This window comes from Microtus pennsylvanicus, chromosome 7 (assembly GCF_037038515.1).
Source record: "Microtus pennsylvanicus isolate mMicPen1 chromosome 7, mMicPen1.hap1, whole genome shotgun sequence".
In the NCBI taxonomy this organism is placed as follows: Eukaryota; Metazoa; Chordata; class Mammalia; order Rodentia; family Cricetidae; genus Microtus; species Microtus pennsylvanicus.
The window spans coordinates 50,160,621-50,181,545 of NC_134585.1; the positions used below are offsets into that span (position 1 = coordinate 50,160,621).

General features: G+C 43.9%; 1 protein-coding gene across 1 annotated transcript; it reads right to left on the reverse strand.

Annotated features, from left to right (window-relative positions):
• Positions 1–456: 456 nt before the first annotated feature.
• On the reverse strand, positions 457–19,644 carry LOC142853736 (adhesion G-protein coupled receptor F2-like). Its single transcript, XM_075978918.1, has 9 exons — positions 19,573–19,644; positions 15,241–15,283; positions 14,412–14,566; positions 13,202–13,444; positions 10,183–11,544; positions 4,618–4,659; positions 3,993–4,052; positions 1,743–1,819; positions 457–528 (listed from the first exon to the last, which is right to left on the reverse strand). Exons 1-8 carry the CDS (start codon positions 19,642–19,644, stop codon positions 1,772–1,774), a joined length of 2,025 nt encoding a protein of 674 aa, XP_075835033.1. The 3' UTR covers positions 457–528; positions 1,743–1,771.
• Positions 19,645–20,925: the final 1,281 nt, after the last annotated feature.

Here is a 20,925-nt window from a genome sequence, read left to right on the forward strand (position 1 = left end):
TTGGTTCACTGTCCAAGAAGTTGCATTCAGTCCCCAGCCAGACTTGACCATCTAATCGGTTTGATTTTGAAAAAGTAGAACATACTGGCAGGAGGCGCCCTTCTCCACAGAGCCACCTGGGAGCTACTTAGAGTCAGTCCGACTGCTGGAGACTATTCTTGAGAACTCTCCTTTAGAATCCAACGCATTGCATCCTAGGCCACCTTTGCTGAGAAAAGCCGAGGTTTCTCCCTGATGATAAATATGATCCAGCAGTGTGGAGGTGGAGGCACCAGTGAGGCACTGTTGTTGATACCCACTTTGTCTTCTTGTCCCTTGCGGATGCATAGTGTGTCGTATGTAGATTTGCAGTTGGTGGGCCAGACGTGTTTAGAAGCACAGAACAGCTTTGACAGAGGGGCCTTCCACGTGTCACCCCCTCCTCCATCAGCTCTGCAGGGTAGAGGCTTCCGTCAAAGTACGCAGTGGCAAGAGGACAGGAATGAAGTACATGCTTCCTCAGGCACTGCCATTCCAGGAATGAGCAACCTTGTCAAGAAGAGAAAAATCACAGCTTACACATACAAGTTGCAAGATGTGAATGCTTTGCACAGTGACCAGCTGCCCGATGGACAGTCTCTTCCTAGAAGGCTCTTTGGGACCCAGGAAATTGTCCTCCTCTATTCCCTGCAGGTGCTGAGTTGTGAGCCTGGCCTTTCTGTAACATGAACCACTTCATTTTGGAAATAGGGTGAGACAAGATCTCAGGTAGCACAGAACATCCTCAAACCTTTTATGTAATTGAGGATGATGTCATAGTCGTGATCCTCCTGCCTCCACCTCCCTGGTGCTGGGATTACAGAGGCATGTGTTTGTTACACACAACTGAACCCATGTCCTTTGAACTATAACTCCTCTCAGCAGTACTATTTCTTTCTACAAGGCCTTGGACCACTGTCAAGGCCACGAAGGCTGCTGGAGCCTGGATGGGTTGGAGTAGGGTATGGGAGACTTCCTTTACATACCACAGTGCCTCTCTCTGAGTCTCCCTGTTTCTCTGCATTCTGTGAGTCGTGGTCTGTGTGTATATCACCCTTTCTGAGTCAGTCTGCATTTCTCTGAGTTCCCTATATACCCCTCAATCTCTCAGCGGACACTTCCCATCTCTGTGCGTCTTCCCGTGGAGGTGAGTACTTCAATATATTTATATGTGCTCCAGTATGCTTGTGTGTTTGTCTCTGTCTTCTACACTGTTGTTCTGGAGCCTGTACATGTCTACAGCTAGTTGGCCATACTCCAAACCTGAGTTACTGTGTCCCTCTCTGTGACCCTGAATTAATTCCTCCTGTGGCTCCTTTCTCTAACTCTAGTTCCCTATGACTGTCCAGCAACTACATCACTACCCTGAGGAGTCTCCCCCATATTGTCAGTCATAATTTCTTGACCTTTTAACACTAAAAAAAGAAAAAGGACCACAGTATATTGATGATGCAAGATGCCCTAGGAGTGGAAAACAAGAAATGCAGAAGAGAGAGCCAGAAAGAGAGGAGATCCCTACTTAACCCCTTAAGCATATCCAGGCCAGGTCAGGAGCCTTCTCAGATATGCTTTATTGTCTTATGGGACAAAAAGTCAGTAACCTAAGATTTAAAAATGTGCCTTGTTAAGACAGGAATCAAGAGAATTTATTTCTAATTATAATCAAAGAAATGCCATAAACACGAAGCATGCTTAGAGACTAGACTCTCTTGCTGTATACTCACCTCCCATGGTAGGGATGCATGCTGCTCTGTTAGCTTGGCCCTTTGGTGGGATGACAAGAGAATTCAGAAGAAAGATCCTGGTGAAGACAAAATATTGCATTTATCGGTACCAATCAGTCTGCACTTATCACGGTGATTCTGGGCACACAGAGAACTTGAGGCATGGGAAAATATTTTACCCTTTCATATCACCTCCTCCTTTCCTCTTCATATTAAAACTAACAACCTAGCAACAGGCTTTCCCAAGGAGTCCCGCTCCACCATAACTGGCACCAAGAGAATTCCGAAAGAGGAGGAGAAAGACAAGAAAGAGGAGGAGGAGCAGAAGGAGGAGCAGTAGGAGGAGAGGAGAAAAAAGAGAGGAGGAAGGGAAAGGAGGGTAGAGGAGAAGAGAGAAAAGGGGGAGGAAGAGGAGAAGGGATAGAGAGGGGGAAAGGAAAGGAACCCAGTGTCCTGCCTCAGTTTCTTAACAGCTTTTCTACTGAAATCCTCAACATTAAAGTTCCCCTATACCTTTTGTGTATGTTTTAGACATGTGTGGTCTAAAAAAGCAAGACATTTAAACATTGGCAGATCTGTGGCTACATGAGCGTAGGCTAGTTCATCTTGTCAGCTACAAAATGAACACAGTAACATATGGTGTCTTGGGTGTTGGGGAACTGGGACTGGTCCTGTCCAGGTAGGTGCCTTAAAGGGTGACATAAATCTGGACTGTAGAAGATTGCTACCAAGGATTAGTGGCCTTCAAAGCAGAACAGCTAAATGGATGGTAGCCCTGCTTCTGTACTTGGGCAAGGGTGGTAAAGCTAATGACAGGCAATAGCCTAGAGCTGCCGAGCAGAATGAAGGAAGAAATGCAAGATGAAAGGTAAATATATGTTGTACTTAGACCAGAGGCTTTTAACCCTGACCGCACGCTAGAATCACTGCAGAGCTTAAAGTAAATGTGTAGGCTCAAGCCTTGAGAGTTTCTGCTTTAATTTTTGAGTGAGGCCTGGGTTGTGGTTTGGTGTAGGTTCTTTATTTATTTATTTGTTTGCTTTTGATTTTTAAGCTCCCAAGATATTTCTTAGATACGGCCAACATCAAAAACCACTGACTTGGACCATCAACAGTAATGAAGGGCTAGGTGTCTTTTTGACTTACATAAAAACCAGAGAGATAGAGAAAATGACTCTTTGTCTTAGGCCTCAATGGCCAGAATATCCCTATGGTGGCCTGAATAGATCATTCTAAAAACACATGAGGAAAGGACGAAGGCTACTATTTTAGAAGGGATTTGAAATAATCAGGGCAAGTTTGAGAAGAGAGCCTTTGGTGGTTTGAATGAGAATGGCCCCTATAAGCTCATATGTTTGAATACTTGGTCACCGGGGAGTGGCACTCTTTGACAGGATTAGGGGGTGCAGCCTTGTTAGAGGACATGTCTGCTCTCAGTAAGTTTGCCCCCTTTTTTAGATGGGAGAGAACATAAAGAAATCAGTAATCTCCCGGGAAGGACTAAGAAGTTGACCAAAGTTTGGCTAAAATTAAAGAAAAAGAAGAGAGAGAGAGAGAGAGAGAGAGAGAGAGAGAGAGAGAGAGAGAGAGAGAGAGAGAGAGAGAGGAATGGCAGGTGACAAATCAAAGCCACAGATTCCCTTCTGTTGTTGGCATGTTGCTGAGGTCAAGCCTGAGTCCCTTTTGCTAACATGCAAACATTGCCAGTTCTTCCCTCACCCAGAACAGCCTAGCATCACAATGAAGTTTATAAATTACAGAAAGAGAGGGTAAGGTAAAGGCATATCACAGTCCAGTCCCCCAACAATGCCTGGAGCACCTCCGCCACATCCACATCCCTGAACTGGCCCTGTGCCTATGCCATTCTGGTAACCATGGCAACTGCTTCCTTGCTAATCAAGCTCCTAGGAAGTCCTTTGTATTGGGTTTCAGCGTGTGCATCCCTAGAATTTTCACACTGTGCCCATGACCACCTGAGCAGTATCAGAGAGAACTAGGAAGCTGTCGCGGGAGCCCGAGATCCTTCATCTCCTTTCATGGCTCCTTGTAGTCACCTGCTTCCTGTTTCACACCCACAACACCTGCCACCTTGTCACCCCTCTTTAGACATCTAAACTGACTTTTGCCTTGATATTCAGACATCATACTCCATAAAGATTCTAAACAGCTCAAAGAGGGACCCACCCAGAAAAACTCTACACCGAAGGGTTTACACCATTCCCTTGCCAAATGAAAACACAAAGTGTTTACCTCTGATGCTCTGGAGACCCATTTGGCAGACATTACTCGACTCTTTAAGGCTTCTCTTATCTGGAAATTTAACAAAACGGGTTAGCAATTGAATGTTTACAAGAAGTTAGCGGTGTGCTTGGATGTGACTAACACTGTGACAAGGACACAAGTGGCTAGCTGGGTCCTTTCGGTGGGTCAGTAACAAGTGGAGTGAGCTACAGAAAATCCAGGAGACGAGGAGGGGCAGAGAGGGAAAGCTTCTCTGGCAGGCATGGGTCCCTGGTCTTAAACATGAACCCAGTGGCTATGAGGCAAGTTTGTGCAAGCTCAGGGATGCTAATTACAGCTTTGGCATTATTTTTTGAACCATTAAAGTGGTTCATCACATCCCACATCGCATCTCATTTGGAATTATTCAAAACTTCTATAAAGGAGGGGAAAAAGTGCACAGACATCATTTCAGGCAAACACTCGTATACATAAACACAAATAAAATCTCAGAACACTTTTTAAATGATGCTCTGTTTCAGGGGGCTGCACAGAGATGCCTGAGGTCAAAGTTCAATAAGTGTTCTTCACAAGTCAGCAGATTTCAGGTCAAGTATGCAACCCAGGAAAACCAAGGATGGCTCACACACAATACCTTTGGATCCAGGATTGTTCCAAACATGAGGATGAAGAAGCCCTGTAAAAGAGGGAGAGGGAAGAAGATGCATTACAATACAATGATGATGCTAAGAGTACCAAACACGACATTCGTCACATCATTGTTACAAGAGCTTTATTCCGCTCATCCCTAATCTCAGGCCGCAATGTCTACCCACTGGTTCAACAGATATTGCCTGAACCAAGAACAACAAACCTGTGACTCAACAAAGAGTACCACTGTTGACACAGAATAAGGCCCCTGCTTCATGTGAGGATCTTAGGAACTTCATGTTGAACATCATGAAAATTCTTTTCATTCAACAGGAGCTGTTCCCCTCAAGATATAAGTACTCAAGAAAGATGTAGAGAAGATGCAAGGCAGTGTAGGCTTGTAGCCTCTGAGCAGCAGCTAATAAAACACACTTGCACAGCACAAGGAAAAGTAAGCATAGTTGGCTGCCCATAACCCTCTCACATCACCCATGCAGAGGAAGACCACATCAGCAAAACGAAGACCATCCTCCACAGCTATGATCCATCTGTGGTTATGTCTTTCTGTTTTCACTTGTCTGCTAGTCACAACACAAAACCTCCCTGGATGAAGGAATTTCAAGGGACAACCCCATTTTTCTGATGAGGAAAAAGAAGTTCAGAAACACAACTTTTAAAACGCTGTAGACAGCAATATCCTTTCGACCCACTTCTTGGATGCTGGGTGGCTTGGGTGGTGGGTGGAAAGGGAAAGTGAGAAGTTGAGCTTCCCTATGGGCACTCCCTGCTAAGTCACTTTGGCCATAGCTGAACGTGAGCCCAGGCAGAGGAATGCAGCTGACACCATAAAGATGTCATGGTCAATTGTTCAGCAGTGAGACGACAGCCTATTGCTACCACAGTTGATGAAAATGCAGCTGACAGATGGGAGACGACGAGAACCAGTGTGAAGCCAGACAGCTCATTCCTTCCTCTAGTGAACTCAAATGCTCTTCACCATAGACAGTCCATAAATACCCAAGCTTTGTCTGCATGGAGATTTTTATCAGACTGAATATTTGTGTGAATTCTTATTTTAGAAACGCTTACAATTATTGAATTTTACTTATTGTCGGTTTGTGTGTAGTTTATGGACATGTAACTATGGTGGGTATGTAGATGGGTGTCATGTCACACATGTATAAGCCAGAAAATTGCTTCCAGTGGTCAGTTTTGACCACCTGCATTGCTGTGTTGGAGTCTCTCTTATTTCAGCCACACTGCATTCTCTATAGGAGCTGGTCTACAAGCTTCTGACCAATTCTCTGGTCTTGACCTCTCATCTTCTGGGAGATTTCTTGGTAACAGAAGCTTACCATTGTATCTGTATGTAGTACCATATGTATACATGGGGTGGCACTAAGGTTGTCAGGCTTGCACACCAAGCCCTTCAACCTGTTGGTCCATCTCACCAACTCTCACACTCCTAAGCCTACACCTGCCTTTAACTCTAGTGTGAACATGCCATGGTTGACATGAACCATTAGTTTTCAAAGTATTACTCTTGTGAATATGCTTGGAACAGACAGACACCAGCCTGTGTCGGTACTAACGATGCATTTGAAAATCAAAATATTAATGAGATTGGCCCAGTGTAGAGATTTACTTAGTGTAGATTTGAATGGGAATGCCCCCCCAAAGGCTTATAGGTTTGAATGTTCAGTAGAACTGTTTTGAAAGGATTGAGAAGTGTGACTTTGTTAGAGCAGGTATGTCACTGGGGTGAGCTTGGAGGTTTCAAAAACCCATGTGAGATTCAATTTCTCTGTCTCTTTCTGAAACCTGGAGGTCAGGATGTAAAACTCTCAGCACCTGTCTGCCTCCTGCCGGGATGATCATGGACTAACAGTCTACACTGAAAGCAAGCCCCCCAGGCAAATGCTGCCTTGTAAGAGTTGTCTTGGTCATAGTGTCTCCTCACAATAATAGAACAGTAACTAAGACATCTAAAAAAACCACAACTGTAGACTATTTTTTCTATACAAATTCGTGGGGTTTTGTTTTTGTTTGTTTTCTGAGGTCTTCATCCAGATTTTAGTCTACAATGCTTTGTTCTCCTACTAAAATATCTTTGGGAGATGAGGGTGTCTCAAAGTCCCAGCCAGGCCACAGAGGCTCTCAGAGAAGACAGAGGAGGGAAGAGGCAGCAGCTACAATGACACCCAAGGCGGCCACTGCCTACACACTAATTCTTCCACAGTAAAGGGATTGGCTAGCACCCCAATTAGTAGAGATATTTCCATAGGACTCTAATCGGGGAAAACCTTATTTTGAAAGGGCTTGTCTCCTGTATCTTCTGCCCTCCAGCCTGTTGCTCAGTCAGCTTCAGCTGCCCCCTCATCTCTGCTAACCTTAAGCCCCACCTTTGCTGCTGCTTCCCATGCTGCGGATGGTATCTGACTGCAGAAGATCCATGGCTCTGCTCCCTTTCCTCATTACTGAGCATCTCAAGGATGCCCTGATACAGAGATAGGCAAAGGCTGTATCAAAACAGACAAACAAAGAAGTGCGGGGAATAAAAGACTGTTGTTTTTAATGTGATTCATTTCCTTGTCCATCTGTGTCACTGAATTTTACTGATGGCTTTATCTATAACCAGCTCACAATATTCCTAAACTATAAGTCAGCTTCCATGAGCCAGCACAAGTCAGTACAGCACTGCCTTCTCGCATCCCAGTGTCTAGCCCTCACCCACACTGGTTGGCAGCTGCCCACAACCTCATAGGTACTGCCATCTCAATGACTTCATCCTTCTCCTTGCCAGAAGTAAAGACAGAAAATAACTTGAGTTTCAAGTTGATCCTATGACAAGTGAAAATGCCCACAGTATCAAAACTCAGGCACTCACAGTGCACTCCAAAACAAGAGTCACAAGTCAGGTAGCCTGAGGGGAGCACAGAAAGGCGCTGCTGTGGTGTGAGTGGAGTGAGACAGGTGTGTAGTAAGGGTTTACGAAGAGTAGCCTGTAGATTGGCTGAGCTGAAAGTTAGAAACACAGGGGTATTACCTCAGCCCTATCCATGACTAGCTTTGTAAAAATGTTTAATGAGCTGACAATTTCTCACACTGCTATAAATCTAGACTACAATACACTTTCTATAGAAATATAAAAAATAGCCAAGGTTTAAAATGTTACATGTGCCCTCGTACTATTAACAGTGCTCTCCAAGGCATCAAAATATTTGCTATAAAAAGTGAATCATTTGTATTCACATTTTAAATGAGGAAAATGAGTAGATATTTGATTTGAAGTCTCTGTTACCAACTTGGTAAACATATATTTGGAAATACTTTTACTGGTCACTCTACACATTCCAAAAAAAATGTATAGCTCTTTAATAAACTAGAAACTTTCTTTTTAATTGATTGCAACCTGTATATTTAATGTATGTAATTTTCAAGAAGGAAAATGTTAAATGTAAGTACTATTTAGACATTAAATAGACCTATATGTTAGATCAGTGGAAAACTGAGATATAACTTTGAGTGAGAAGGAAAATCGCACAATTGCTATGCTGTAGTTCAGTGGGTAGAGCACAGTCTACAGAACCCTGAGTTTTGGAATGTTGGAGGCATGCATGCCTAACAGGTACATAATCATGCACATAAGTCTTCAATTCTTATATTCAGCATATATTTGTATAAGCATGCAGAAAGAATTTGGCAGTGATACAAATGAAACCGTGAACATTGCTTCATCCATAAAAGTGTGAGAAATGCCCTTGAAGATTCTGCTGTAACCTGCCTGGTTCACCTAAGATGGCATGCACTGCTGTCTCAAACCTCTGAGTAGCTGAGTAGCAGACAATACAACCTCCAATCTGAGTCTAAATTTTAGAAGAGGTGATTGCTAGCTTTCTAAGTAGTAACAACACAGAGCTAGAGATACAGTTCAGTTGGTACAGCATTTGCATAGCATGCATGAAGCCCTGGGTTCAATGTCCAGGACCCCATACATGGTACATGGTGGTGTGATGTGGGATTCCGTTCTGTATGCTGTGACTATGTCTTATTACCATTGGTTAATAAAGAAGCATGCTTTGGGCCTACGGCAGGGCAGAATAGAGTAAGGTGGGAATTCCAAGCAGATAGAGGAGGAAAGAAGGCAGAGTCAGAGAGACACCATGTAACTGCCGAAGAAGACAGACACTGGAACTTTACCCAGTAAACCACAGCCTTATGTCAATACACAGAATAATAGAAATGGGTTAATTTAAGATATACGAGCTAGCCAATAAGAAGCCTAAGATAATAGGCCAAGCACTGTTTTAATTAATATAGTTTCTGTGTGATTATTTTGGGTCTGAGAGGCCGGGAAACAAACAAGCAGCTTCTGCCTATAAATTGGCATGCCAACATGGGCTGACTACATCCACATAAAACCTGAGAGTGTGTGCGTGCACATACACACACACACACACACACACACACACACACACACACACACAAAATAGAGTTTAGCACAGTTTCTTGGTAGCCGCATTTTTTTTCAGATGGGCTCTGTTTGCTGGCAGTGATCAGGGGACCTGCAGCTCCTTTAAAAGAGGTTTTCCTGATTCGGCAATAGGAGCAAAAACTCCCATACTTTCAAGAAGGCAGCTTTCTGGTTCATGTTAGTTGCATGAACAGCTCTGGCTCTTTCAGAAGGCTGAGCGTTAAATGAGATCTGTGAGCAGTGTGTTACAAATTACTTAATGGAAACATTGACCTGCTGTGTTCCTGGAGCTGAGACAGAGAGAATGGCTTGCAGAGCTGGCAGTAAACATGCCTCTGCCATGTTGAACTGGGCAGAGCCAACAGGTAGGGCCACAGAGTTAGTCCTAGCCATACCTGCTTAGCATTTAAAAGAAAAGGCTCTCCTGGTCAAAAAAATAATTATAGATACATATTCAACAAAGATAGATTCAGATGAAAAAGACCTCTAAATGGGTCACAGTGTTGAATAAGAGAGAGAAGAAAAAGAGCATAGACAGTTATAATATAAAAGTGTACAGACAGTCATAGATTAAAGGAGTAAAGATAATAAAATAAATATTAAACTTGTGAAAAAATAATAGAGTAAGAAAAATAAACCACATAAATGTGGGCTATACACAGAGAGTCTGGATTATGTATATTATTGTGTTTTCTTTGATTTTTTTATTGTGAATGAGCTAGGTACAGAGAGATATTTGATTCTGGGGGCTGCTAAGCTAAATCAACATAATATTTTAAATGTATCTTGACTATAAACTTTGGGTCTAAGGATATGTTGTTTCGAAAAGATTCATACTTCATTTTCTGAGCACCTCTAGAAAGTAGCAGTCTCTTTTGTATGAGAAAAACATGCTTATCATAACTAGACATGCAAAGATCATGCTACATATCCCTTGTAAATAAGAGGGTCAGAATTCAAATCCAGGCCTTTCTGAAACAAAATATATCTCTGTTCCATCGTCTTCTGCATGAGACATGGTACCATGGGCTCCTGATCACAAAACAGCTTCACAGACCATCCCACTTCAGATTCTCCCACAGCATCCAGACTTACCTGTAATGCATTGAGTAAGGAGAAGATAATGTGGAAGACCAGAGAGTGACCCCTGATGACCGTGCCTATTCCAAATCCCCAGGTCAGCCCCAGCAGTGGCGTGAGGATGGCGATGTTCTTACAGATCCTCACGATGGCTCTTACTTCCTGGAACATGGAACTGCCAATGGCAGCCCTCTGGGTCTTGATGATAACCAGTGTGACTGTCATCAGGTTTACTACTACGATGACCAGAGCTGGGACCACAAAGGCTAGGAGAGCCTTGGTCATGTCCCAGTTAAGCCAGCAGGCCTCAGGGCGAAGGTAGCCTCTTCCAGGCTCCGTGACAGCAAGAGTGATGACAGCAATCACCAAAGGGCAGCCATAGCCCACTGAAAAGAGAGAGGCCACCAGGAATGACTTGGGCAGTGTATGGAACACGATCAGAATTCCATAGAGGATAAGGAGAGCCTTGGCAAGCATCCAGAAAAACACAGCCAGATAAAAGAAATGAACAAAAAAGGTCGCAGCCACACATCCATTGTAGTGGGATATTGGACCACTGAGGAAGGAAGCCACAATGAACCACACATCAGCTATCAGCAAGGTGGCTGCAATGTTAGCAATACACAGGTGACGCAGATATGAGATCTCTGTCTTTGTCACTTGACTCCAGACTAAGGCCTCAATGAACAGGCAGATGATCAAGCTGCAGATGGAAATGCCCAGGCCTATGTACGTGATATAAATTAGAACCGGGTTCTCCAAGGTATCAGGTGACATGAGAATGGAGAAGGAAGAAAACCACTTGTTTGGCCAACACCTGCAAACAGCCTGCTGGGAATTTTCTTGAATCAGCTTACAAGCTTTCTGGTCCCATCTGCTCTCCAGGGAATGCCAGCCCACGCACTGGGACTTCCTCCCTTCTGCCTTGCTGATCTTTTCAAACATCAATGAGATATTTTTAAGCTCCTTAGGCAAAATGACAGACAGGACAAGCCCATTCACGGTCATGTTTTCCAAAAGACTGGCTTCCAGGATGGCCCCGAGAGTTGGGAAGGCAATGCTGATGACCTGGGAAGGAGAAGGAACCTTCTGCAGGTCTTCAGTTGTGAGCAGTACCCTCCCAGTGACTTCATCTCCCGAGTCATTAATTCTCATTGAGAAAGTGAAATTCCTCCCGCGGCTGTCCCTGGACATGATGGTGCCCAGGGTATGAATGAAGACATGTGATATGTTGATGAGATGGTCCTTCACAAATAGCTTGCTTGCAAATGAATTGATTGATTGGAGCAAGACACAGCTGCTGTTTCTGTCTTGGATGAAGGTCCAATTTGATATGCTTGTGCTGTTAAGAATATGGTTAGCCATGGTGCTGTAACTCTGTCAAAGAAGAACTGGCGTTAGTGGTAAGCCACTCTTTGAAACTTCCAATACATAAAAGACTTGCTTTTACAAAGTATAGTCTTCTAGCCAGCAGCATAGGCACTCCCAGAGATCTCCTTAAAAATGCTCACACATGCCACCCCAAACTCAATGAGCCCTATTCAGTATCTTAACTAACCCCTAGGTGACTTGCTTGCACAGTAAAGCTTAAGTTTACCTGCAGCTTGTAACCCACATACTGCATGCATACCATAATAGATATTAATGCAGCCCAACACATTTTTACATGACAATACCATATTACAACGTCAGAAGGTTGAACAGGAACTCAGAAAACAGCTCAGTCACTAAAGTTCTTGTCATACAAGCATGACGACCCAAGCTCAGATCCCCAGCACCCACGTTAAAGACAGACATTGTGAAACATATGTAATCCCAACACTAGGGAAGCAGAGACAAGTAAACCCCAGATGCTCATTTGGTCAGTCAACATATCCAAATCAATGATCTCCAAGATCAGCAAGAGACTCTGTCTCAAAAAAATAAAGTGGAAAGAAACTGAAAAAGACATTTGACACCACTCTCTGACCTTACGCGAAAGAATACCTGTCCACAGAGTACACACCCACATGAATACACACACACACACACACACACACAGAGAGAGAGAGAGAGAGAGAGAGAGAGAGAGAGAGAGAGAGAGAGAGAGAGAGAGAGAGAGACCCTTGGATAGCATTTAGAGAATGGTAGTTATCTTAAAGGAATTCCTTGTCTTTCTTTCCTCTTTTCTGTTCAATGTCATCCTGGGAGACAAGGTGAGCAGCTTCTACTTGCTCTTTTCTACCACCACTTCTGCTGCACTCCTGAGCAAAGCCCATCATTCAGTTGCCCTTTCTGAGTGCCCGTAACGTAGCTGACATCTGTTAGTCCCAGAGGGTTACAAGATCCTGTGTGGGACTATGCTGAAAACTGGAACATGACCACAGGGTTGAATCACCCCTCACTCCTCCCTACTTTAAGCACCAAAACCATGAAGAAATGAATCCAGTTTCATTTCACACTTCTGTAGTTCAAAGGTTTGGCCACTTATTCTGCTTCCTGTTTTAACAACTTGTTCTCTAATTCGCAAAGGAACGTACATCTTCCTTTGTGCACGACCCACAGTGTTTCTTCAATAATTTCAGTAGCTTGAGTGCACTTTAGGAAAGCAGACTCTGGCCCACTACAGACTCATCCTCTCTGGCACAAGTCCTCAGAGACCCAGAGCTTTGAAGGCTAAGGCAACCATGGAATCCATCACAAACAGCCTTGAGCCTTCACAGATTCTAGCCGGGATTGAATAAACCCTTCAAAGGCTCAACCTCTCATGGACTCAGCCCCTCCCAGATTCAACCCATCACAGACCCAGACCCTGGGGAAAAATTAAAAAAAAAAAGAGCTCTCTCTGGTAATATGTCTTGACATGGCATGTGAATTATTCTTTTGTTTATTATTCTTCCTTCCATAAGATTCATTAAGCACGTGCTACGTGGCACATTAGAAATACCGAGAGGGCAATATGGTTTCCAATCCCTGGGAAGCTCAGAGGGTATTCCAGCTAACCTAAGTTCCTCCCCCAAAGAGATAACGCTGGCTGATCTGCAAGGCCACTCACCCACATCTTTTCCTCGTTGACCTCTCTGGTTAGGACTGTGGAGATATTGTGTAAGAGATCTACCACCATAGCAATGTTCCCTGGCATCTGGGGAGACTTCTGAATGCTTCTGATGATGCAAGATAAATCCTTGGGACACTTTGCCATCAGCATATCTGTTATGGTCTGAGGTTTTCTACGTGAATCATCATGTAGAAGTATAGTCGATTCAGTGGACTGAACTGAATATAATTCCTCATCCTCCTGAAACAGGACCAAAGGAAAGAAATCCTTTATTTGTTCATAACAAATACAAAGGTACTTTTACTAGAATTTAAGAAAGCCCCATTATACAATTGCACATCACATAAAATGCTTTCATTTTTCATTTTCATAGAGGCATCTAGGGTGGAATAACTTGATCAGCACCAAGATGTATAAAACAAAATGAAAGTCTGAATTCCTCAAGGGACGGCTCTCTAGTGCTGTCTGCTCAAACATCAACTCTTTCCTTTACCGCATCACTTCAGACACTTCCTGGGCATGTACATCTCATGTCTATCTTGTAGGTTTAAATGGATTCCTATTGACATTTAACTTATTTTTACATTATCAAGAGGTGAACCAAGAGACTGTGCTGTTTAAAATTAGCAGGAGCTGGAGACTTGGTTCAGTAGTTAAGAGTGGGTACCACTCTTGCAGAGGACTCGGGATTCCGTCCCTAGAACCTACACCAGGTGGCTTGCAGCTGCCTGAAACTCCAGGTCCAGGAAGCCTGAGGCTTTTGCAGGCATCCAAGTCATACAAAAGTCCTGATGGAAGTACAGCTTCTCACCTAGCAAAGTCTGGGGGGCAGCCCAGAATTCATGGGTCTAACAAGTTTAGAGGGTCTTACTAGTCAGCGAAGTACACTATGAGTACCAAAGCTTTGGGGTATTTTGAGGACTGAAGGCAAAGATGTTTGACTCTAGTTTAACTGTGACAGCTCTGGATGCCTCTCCTTGCTCTGTCTAGATGGCCAGGTTCCCTCAAGTCATGCAGGGAACAGGATACACTGCCCTGACTTTCGGACGCAGAGAAGAGATCGGTGTTTATGAGTTCATGGACTCACAACCCATTGCTAGCGTGGAAGCCTGTCTCTTCCCCTAAGTGGGCCTCATGATCCCATCTGAAGCTCCACTTCACTCAGAGGCCTCGTGAGAATCCATGATAGAGGAGAAAAGGACCTTACCTCAAACATGTTCATGGCATTCAGAGTGTGGCAGGTTTCAGTAACTTTGTGCCATTTCTTGGCCTTACAGGCAAATTTCATGCTGCCCTCACTTTTTGGAGGGCAAGATTGAAAGCAGGGGGCATCACTGTCCTTACAGACACCCTCACATACACCTGGGGAAATAAAAGGCAAGGCATCCATATCAGATAGAAAGGTCTGAGGTCGTGGCCGCCCAGCCAGTCAATAAGGTGTCTCTGTGGCAAAAGCACAACAATTATATACACATGGGTATCTTTTCTCAGTAAGATTGATGATCAGAAATGGATTAGCAGTCATTCCATAGTTGTGAAACAGGATCCTGTTCTTCCTGACAGAACGACATGCCACATTCCAGTGTTTAAAGCCGACTCAAGTATAAACTCCTCCCATCAAATAAGAGGGAAGAACACATGGGTTTCTCTCCTGAGCCACCCTCCCCTCACACACCTACAAAACCCCCCAAAAGACCTCCTCGGAGTCCTAGAGATATGCATGTCACCTCTAGTTTGGAACGTTATAGCAAGCTCCATGGTCAATGAGGCCTATTCTTGTCACTGCCATGGTTTGAATTAGCCCAATGAGAATTCACAGCCAAGAAGTCTGAGACACGGTAGAGCGGAGGATGCTGGAAAGATACGAATATGGCTGGGGCTAAAGATGCAATGGATTTGCATGTAAGTAAGGAAAGGACAAATGTCATCTATCAAGGTGAACCATCTCTCATTTCGTGAGCCAGAGGGTTGAGAATGGCCTGCTGTCACAACAGATGATAAAACTTCCATGTGATTGGCAACTGCTACCAACATACCACGTGGCCTGGACAACACCGTAACCTTGCTTTTGCTGGTGGCCTGAAAAGAGAAAATCAAAATTCTCAACGAAATCAAATGTCAACAGTTGATACCACTGGTTCATTTTAATCACAGACAAACAACCATATCCAAGTCAGCTGTGACGCAAACACAACCACCGAAAGCCCAGATGTTGTATATGGTCCAATGACATGTCTTTCTACTTTTCCCCCCAGTGCCAGGCAGGGGGATGGTCCTTGCCTCCCAGTCATAATTCTGTATCACTACAGTCTCTAGTCTGCACATCAATCACATCATGGGCAGAGGGAAGTTTACTAGAAAGCTCATGAAGACTTACTTCTCTTGTATGGGCCCCACTGAATCCCGGGAGAAGGTCATACCACATGATCACATGTTCACATGATCATATTTATTGTATTTTCAAAGACAAAATATTCTAACTGCCTTCCATCTGTTGAGGTTACCATTTTTGTCTCTCACCCCTCCCCCTTCACACACTGTCCTGTTTCGGTATCACCAGAGTGGCACATTTGTTGATGACATCAAGACAAGGAGTTGAGTGAGGAATACATTTTACTGGATTTAGTAGGATTTATGTATATAGTTTGCAGTCACTTCTAGATTATAAGAACATCAACCCTTAAGTGTCATTAATTCAAAATATTCACAGGTGGCCACAGAACAATACAACAACAGATGTTAAGAGCCCTGACATCTTACAGCTCTGTGGAAAGAAGCTGGAAGTATCCCTGACTTTTATAGCAATCCTGTATATTTACATAAAACTGCTATTAACACAGTGGAGAACTAAGCAGTGTTATTCCACAGTAGCAGCAACGAGGGAAGTGTAGGGCAATGCAAAAGGGAAGAATGGGAGGCTGAAGAGACGCCTCGTCAGCTCACTAGGAGCACCAGCTATTCTTCCAGAGGCCCTGGGTTCAGCTCCCAGGACCCAACTGCACTCACAGCCTTCTGTAACCACCGTGCCAGGGCCTCCTAGGGCACCAGGCACACACATGGAGTGTAGATGTACATACAGTCAAAACACCCATGCACATAAAATAAGTATTTAGAAAAGATTTAAAAGTGAAAGAATGATCTTTTGATTCTCTATATCACAGAAATTATAAATTCTTTAGCATGCGCAATGTTAGAAAATGCAAGTACAGCTCCTGAATTATTATTACCAGTATTATTTTTACTGCATGAATGAACAATGTTGAGCAATTACTGGTTACAAATTCTTTAAGCAATTCTCTTTAAAATTTATTTTGATTCATTTTCTCATTCTAAAAAAAAATGCTCACTTTCATTTTGTATTTTGTGTTACTCTTCTTTAAGGGGTGCCCCCCACCCCACCCACCCATGCATATCTGGCTGTCCTGAGAACGTGGCCTAGGAAAAGACCACCAACCCACCTGGGCTCAATTCCTGAACTGTCCTTTAAGAAGGACCACTCACCAGTATGTGCCTCCATTACCCCATCTGTAGGCAGAACAGGCATTATGGCTTTTATGGGGGAATAAATAAATTGACCATGAGAAACCCTTGGGGTCGCCCTTAAAAGTGTGAGATCTGCTTGTGGTTGGGCAGCAGTTACTATTCTGATACTGACCAGTGATTCCATGGAGCTCATGTTTCTCCCTTCTGAGTGATCTTTTCTGATGGTGTTCTGGATGCGCTGCTCTCCCTCTGCCTTTGGAAGGCCTTGTTACCCACACTACCGCACAGCACTGCCTAGCCTCGGCTACTGGCACAGCACTGCCTAGCCTCGGCTACCTGCACAGCACTGCCTAGCCTTGGCTACCTGCACAGCACTGCCTAGCCTCAACTACCCGCACAGCACTGCCTAGCCTTGGCTACCTACACAGCACTGCCTAGCCTTGACTCACCTTCCTGCTACCATTCTTCTCTTTTTCATGCTAACTTCTCAATTAAAATTTAAGTTCCTTAAAAACATAATTGTGCATTGTCTTCCTTTCCCTCATGTAAATAACTCAAGGTCTTGCACGCATGTACACTTGTGCAATAACACATTGGTATGCATGTGTACGTTCACAAATACAGGTGTGCGTATATTAACGTGTGTATGGGAAAAGAGGCAAACTCAGTCTTCCTATTTCTGAGTGAAATGAGTGCCCTCTTGTGGCCGGGAAGAGCATTATCCATGGCTCCAACTTTTATTTCAAGATTCTAGCGACTAGGGAAGACATTTTCTGGACATTGTTGTTTGGCAGACACATGGTATTCATTTTCTTTTCTTATTAAAAATGTTATATTTCTCCATGTTATTGAAAACAATAATAAATATTCCCTGTTTGTTTGTTTTTTTCTATGAAATAAAGCTACGGAGACTCTGAATTGAGTGAGGTCTCTCCAAAACTGAGGTGTCACTGAGGAACTCATGAAACAGGATTCCTTGGACTCGCCAGTGCATGACGGCCTCTCGTTTTTATTCATGGGAACAAACCCCTAAGGTTTCAGTCAAAAAGCTGCATCGCTTGCACTAAACTGGAAGACTACAATAATATTTCTAGACATGTTGAAGGCTGTGTAGATAGTCCATCCGATCTCCTTATTTTATGAATAAGAATGCAGAGACTGTTCTAGAGAAGGTGACCTGAAAAAGGCCACACAGGGAACTCTTCTTATTCCTGACATTAGAATCTGTTCTCCTGATTCCTTCAGCATTGCTCTTTCCAAAGGTCAGGCACCAGATCAAGAGCCAGCAGGGATGTGTGGCAGGAAGTGAGGGCCTCTCGAGTCACCTAAAGCCAGTATTGACATGACCATGATCTGCAGTATACAACTGTGGGGGATGCCTGGTCGCTAAACACTCCAGAGAAGGCACGGGTGACTAATTGCGTGTGTGGGCAGGACATGGGATGCTGTCAACAAGAGGATCTGGGAAGTCTGCCTTCTTACACTGCTGACAAGAGGTTCTGGAAAGTCTGTCTTCTTACGCTACTGAGGTTCTGGAAAGTCTGCCTTTTTACACTGCTACCAACAAGAGGTTCCAGAAAGTCTGCCTTCCTACACCAAAGACCTGATTTGCTTCAGCCCAGTTAGCCTCCTTAGGTACATCATGCCTGGTCCTTCTGGTCAGTTCATGTCTAGGTAACATCCAGGGTGAGTGACTTTACCTCCAAATATTAGCATTCCTCAACCTCATTCTAGACAGAAAGGCAGACACTAACCTGCCCCGCTTATACTGGAGAACTTCCCGGTGGGCATGTTTACCTATGCGAAAGTAAGGAGAGGGGTAGCACCGGGCAGCTTTGAGGATCAAAAACGCAAACAATGGAAGAAAAGGATAGAATGTTCCAGGCAGGGTGAGCCCCAACAGTAACAATAACAACTGTCTCCCATGCAGATGAAAAAACAAAGATAGTACCAAGCTATGGGCATCTTCCCATAGCTCCTATAATCTCTCTCAGAAATCAGGTTTCAATCAGGGTTACAATGAAGGGAATCACAAAGAAGAAGGCCAAGCTAATTAGGTGGCCAATGTTGTTTGGAAAACTCAGGACAAAATTTCCAAGATCATTCTTGCCTAAGGAGGCTCTTGTTCATCTTAACTCATAAGAAGTCATTCCTTCATCACCAACCTCAGTCCCACTGTCTATAAAGTAAGGGATAAGAGCTTCACCCGTGAGTCCCAAGACAACCTTCCAGGTCCCACAGTCAAATAATAGTGCTCTCCCCCAAAATAATACTTTAAAATCGTCCCTTCGATGTTTTTATAGCACCATGTTCCTTCACACCTTCTTTTCAATAAATAAGAGGAAAATTAAAGCCCAGGATGAGGGAAAATTTCCACAGAGAGTCACAGGGTTCACTGGCCCTACATACTAGAAGAGTAATTTACTATAAACTCCACCCTGTTCTTCTGCCAAGATTCTAAAAGGAAATGCTATTGCCACTTTGAATGAGATGTTGCCTCATTGTGCCAAATCATTCTGAGGTCCTGCCCACTAAATATCTCTAGCATCTCCTGGGCACTGTGGCAACCTTCCCTACCGCTACTACTCACAGCCTCGGGGAACCGCAGCAACCCTCAGTGTGAAGCAAAAGAGTCACCGCCAAGAATATGGGGGTGAGGCATCTTACCCTTGAATTACATTAGCTTCACTGGATTTCAGAACCGATTTGGCAAATTAATGTGAGACAAGTTCATAGCAAGGCGGTCTTTCCTGTCACCTGTCATTGTCATTTCTTCAGCTGTGCTGGCCCACCTCATCCCCGCCTTCCCCTTAACACTTCAGCCCTCGGAGCTGGCGACTGAAGCATTCTCTGTCCGTTTGTCACCCACTCTCCCCCATTTGTACCTGGCATAATATCCTACAGGATTCTGTAGGCAGAAGAAGCACCAAGCCGTACAACCAAAGGGCAGGGGTCATTGTCTTCCACACGCCCGATATCCTCGCCTCTGTGAAAAATAGACAAGACATCTTCAATGTGAAGCTTTTATAGCACGGTGCCCCTGAAGGGGCCGTGCTCATAGGAGACTTGACTCTATCTTCAGTGCTGCCCAAGCATCTGGCTCTCTGGCCCGCAGCGGCGGTCCTACCACAGTCATTATTACCAGGAGGCTGCCGTGGGAGCACCGGCCCCGCTCGCTCACTGTCGTTGATTTGCATGGCACGCCTCACATAGGAATCCCTCTAAGCAAAGCTGCTTGATGTATTTCACCTGCCCTGCTGGCTCTAACAAATAACAGCCTGTGTTTAGGCAATGGAAATGTCAGTTTACTCCCTGCGTTAGAACAGGGCTGGGAACTGTGTAGGAAGCTACAGAATATAAACAAGGATTCTTGTGGATAACCATGGCCTAGAAATACCTTTGAAGGATAAGGGATAGGCTTATCCTATTAGCTCGCTCCTCCTCAACCCAAGAAGTGTGTCTCCCTACATAAATAGGAATTTCTGGAATTGAAGTGTTCTTGTTCCGTTTAACAGAAATTAAGACAAAACTAAAGCAATTGCTTACCATCTCTAACAATGTTGGCATGTCATAGGCATGCTATATACTCAGAAATATACCCAACAGAGGAAGAGAAATGGATGAAGGGGGGCAGGAAGAAAGGAAAGAAAGAGAGGAAAGAAAGAAGGAAATGTGGGGGACAATCTGACAAAATGCATAAGAGACACAAAGGATTGAATAGAACCCGCTGGCAAGGATTCACCTGAGAATATTAACATTAACTCTTACTATTTTCATCCTGAGTGAGATAGTAATTGAAAGATAGTAGATGTCTACACTCCCAGAAAAAAGGATTTGCATAATCAGAATTCATTGTATGCATGAATAAAGCCTCAAGTACAAATCCATTATTATGCATAATTAATACATGCCCATACACATTTTATTAAAAATAAAATTCAACATGTACCCAAAGGCATGTGCCCCTCCCACCATGATAGACTGATAGTTAATAGATAGGTAAATGGTAGGTGGATAGATAGGCAGATGGGCATTAGAGAAGTAGTGGTGTTGGTGCTTTTATTCCTTTGCTCTTTAACTCTTCTGGGGTCACCCAGCTCCCAAATAAATCCACATGGAGTCTTATTGCTACTTATAAATGCCCAGCCTTAACTTGGCTTCTTTCTAGTCAGATTTTCTTAAATTATCCCAACTGTCTTATGCCTCTGGGCTTTTGCCTTTCTCTATTTCTGTATGTC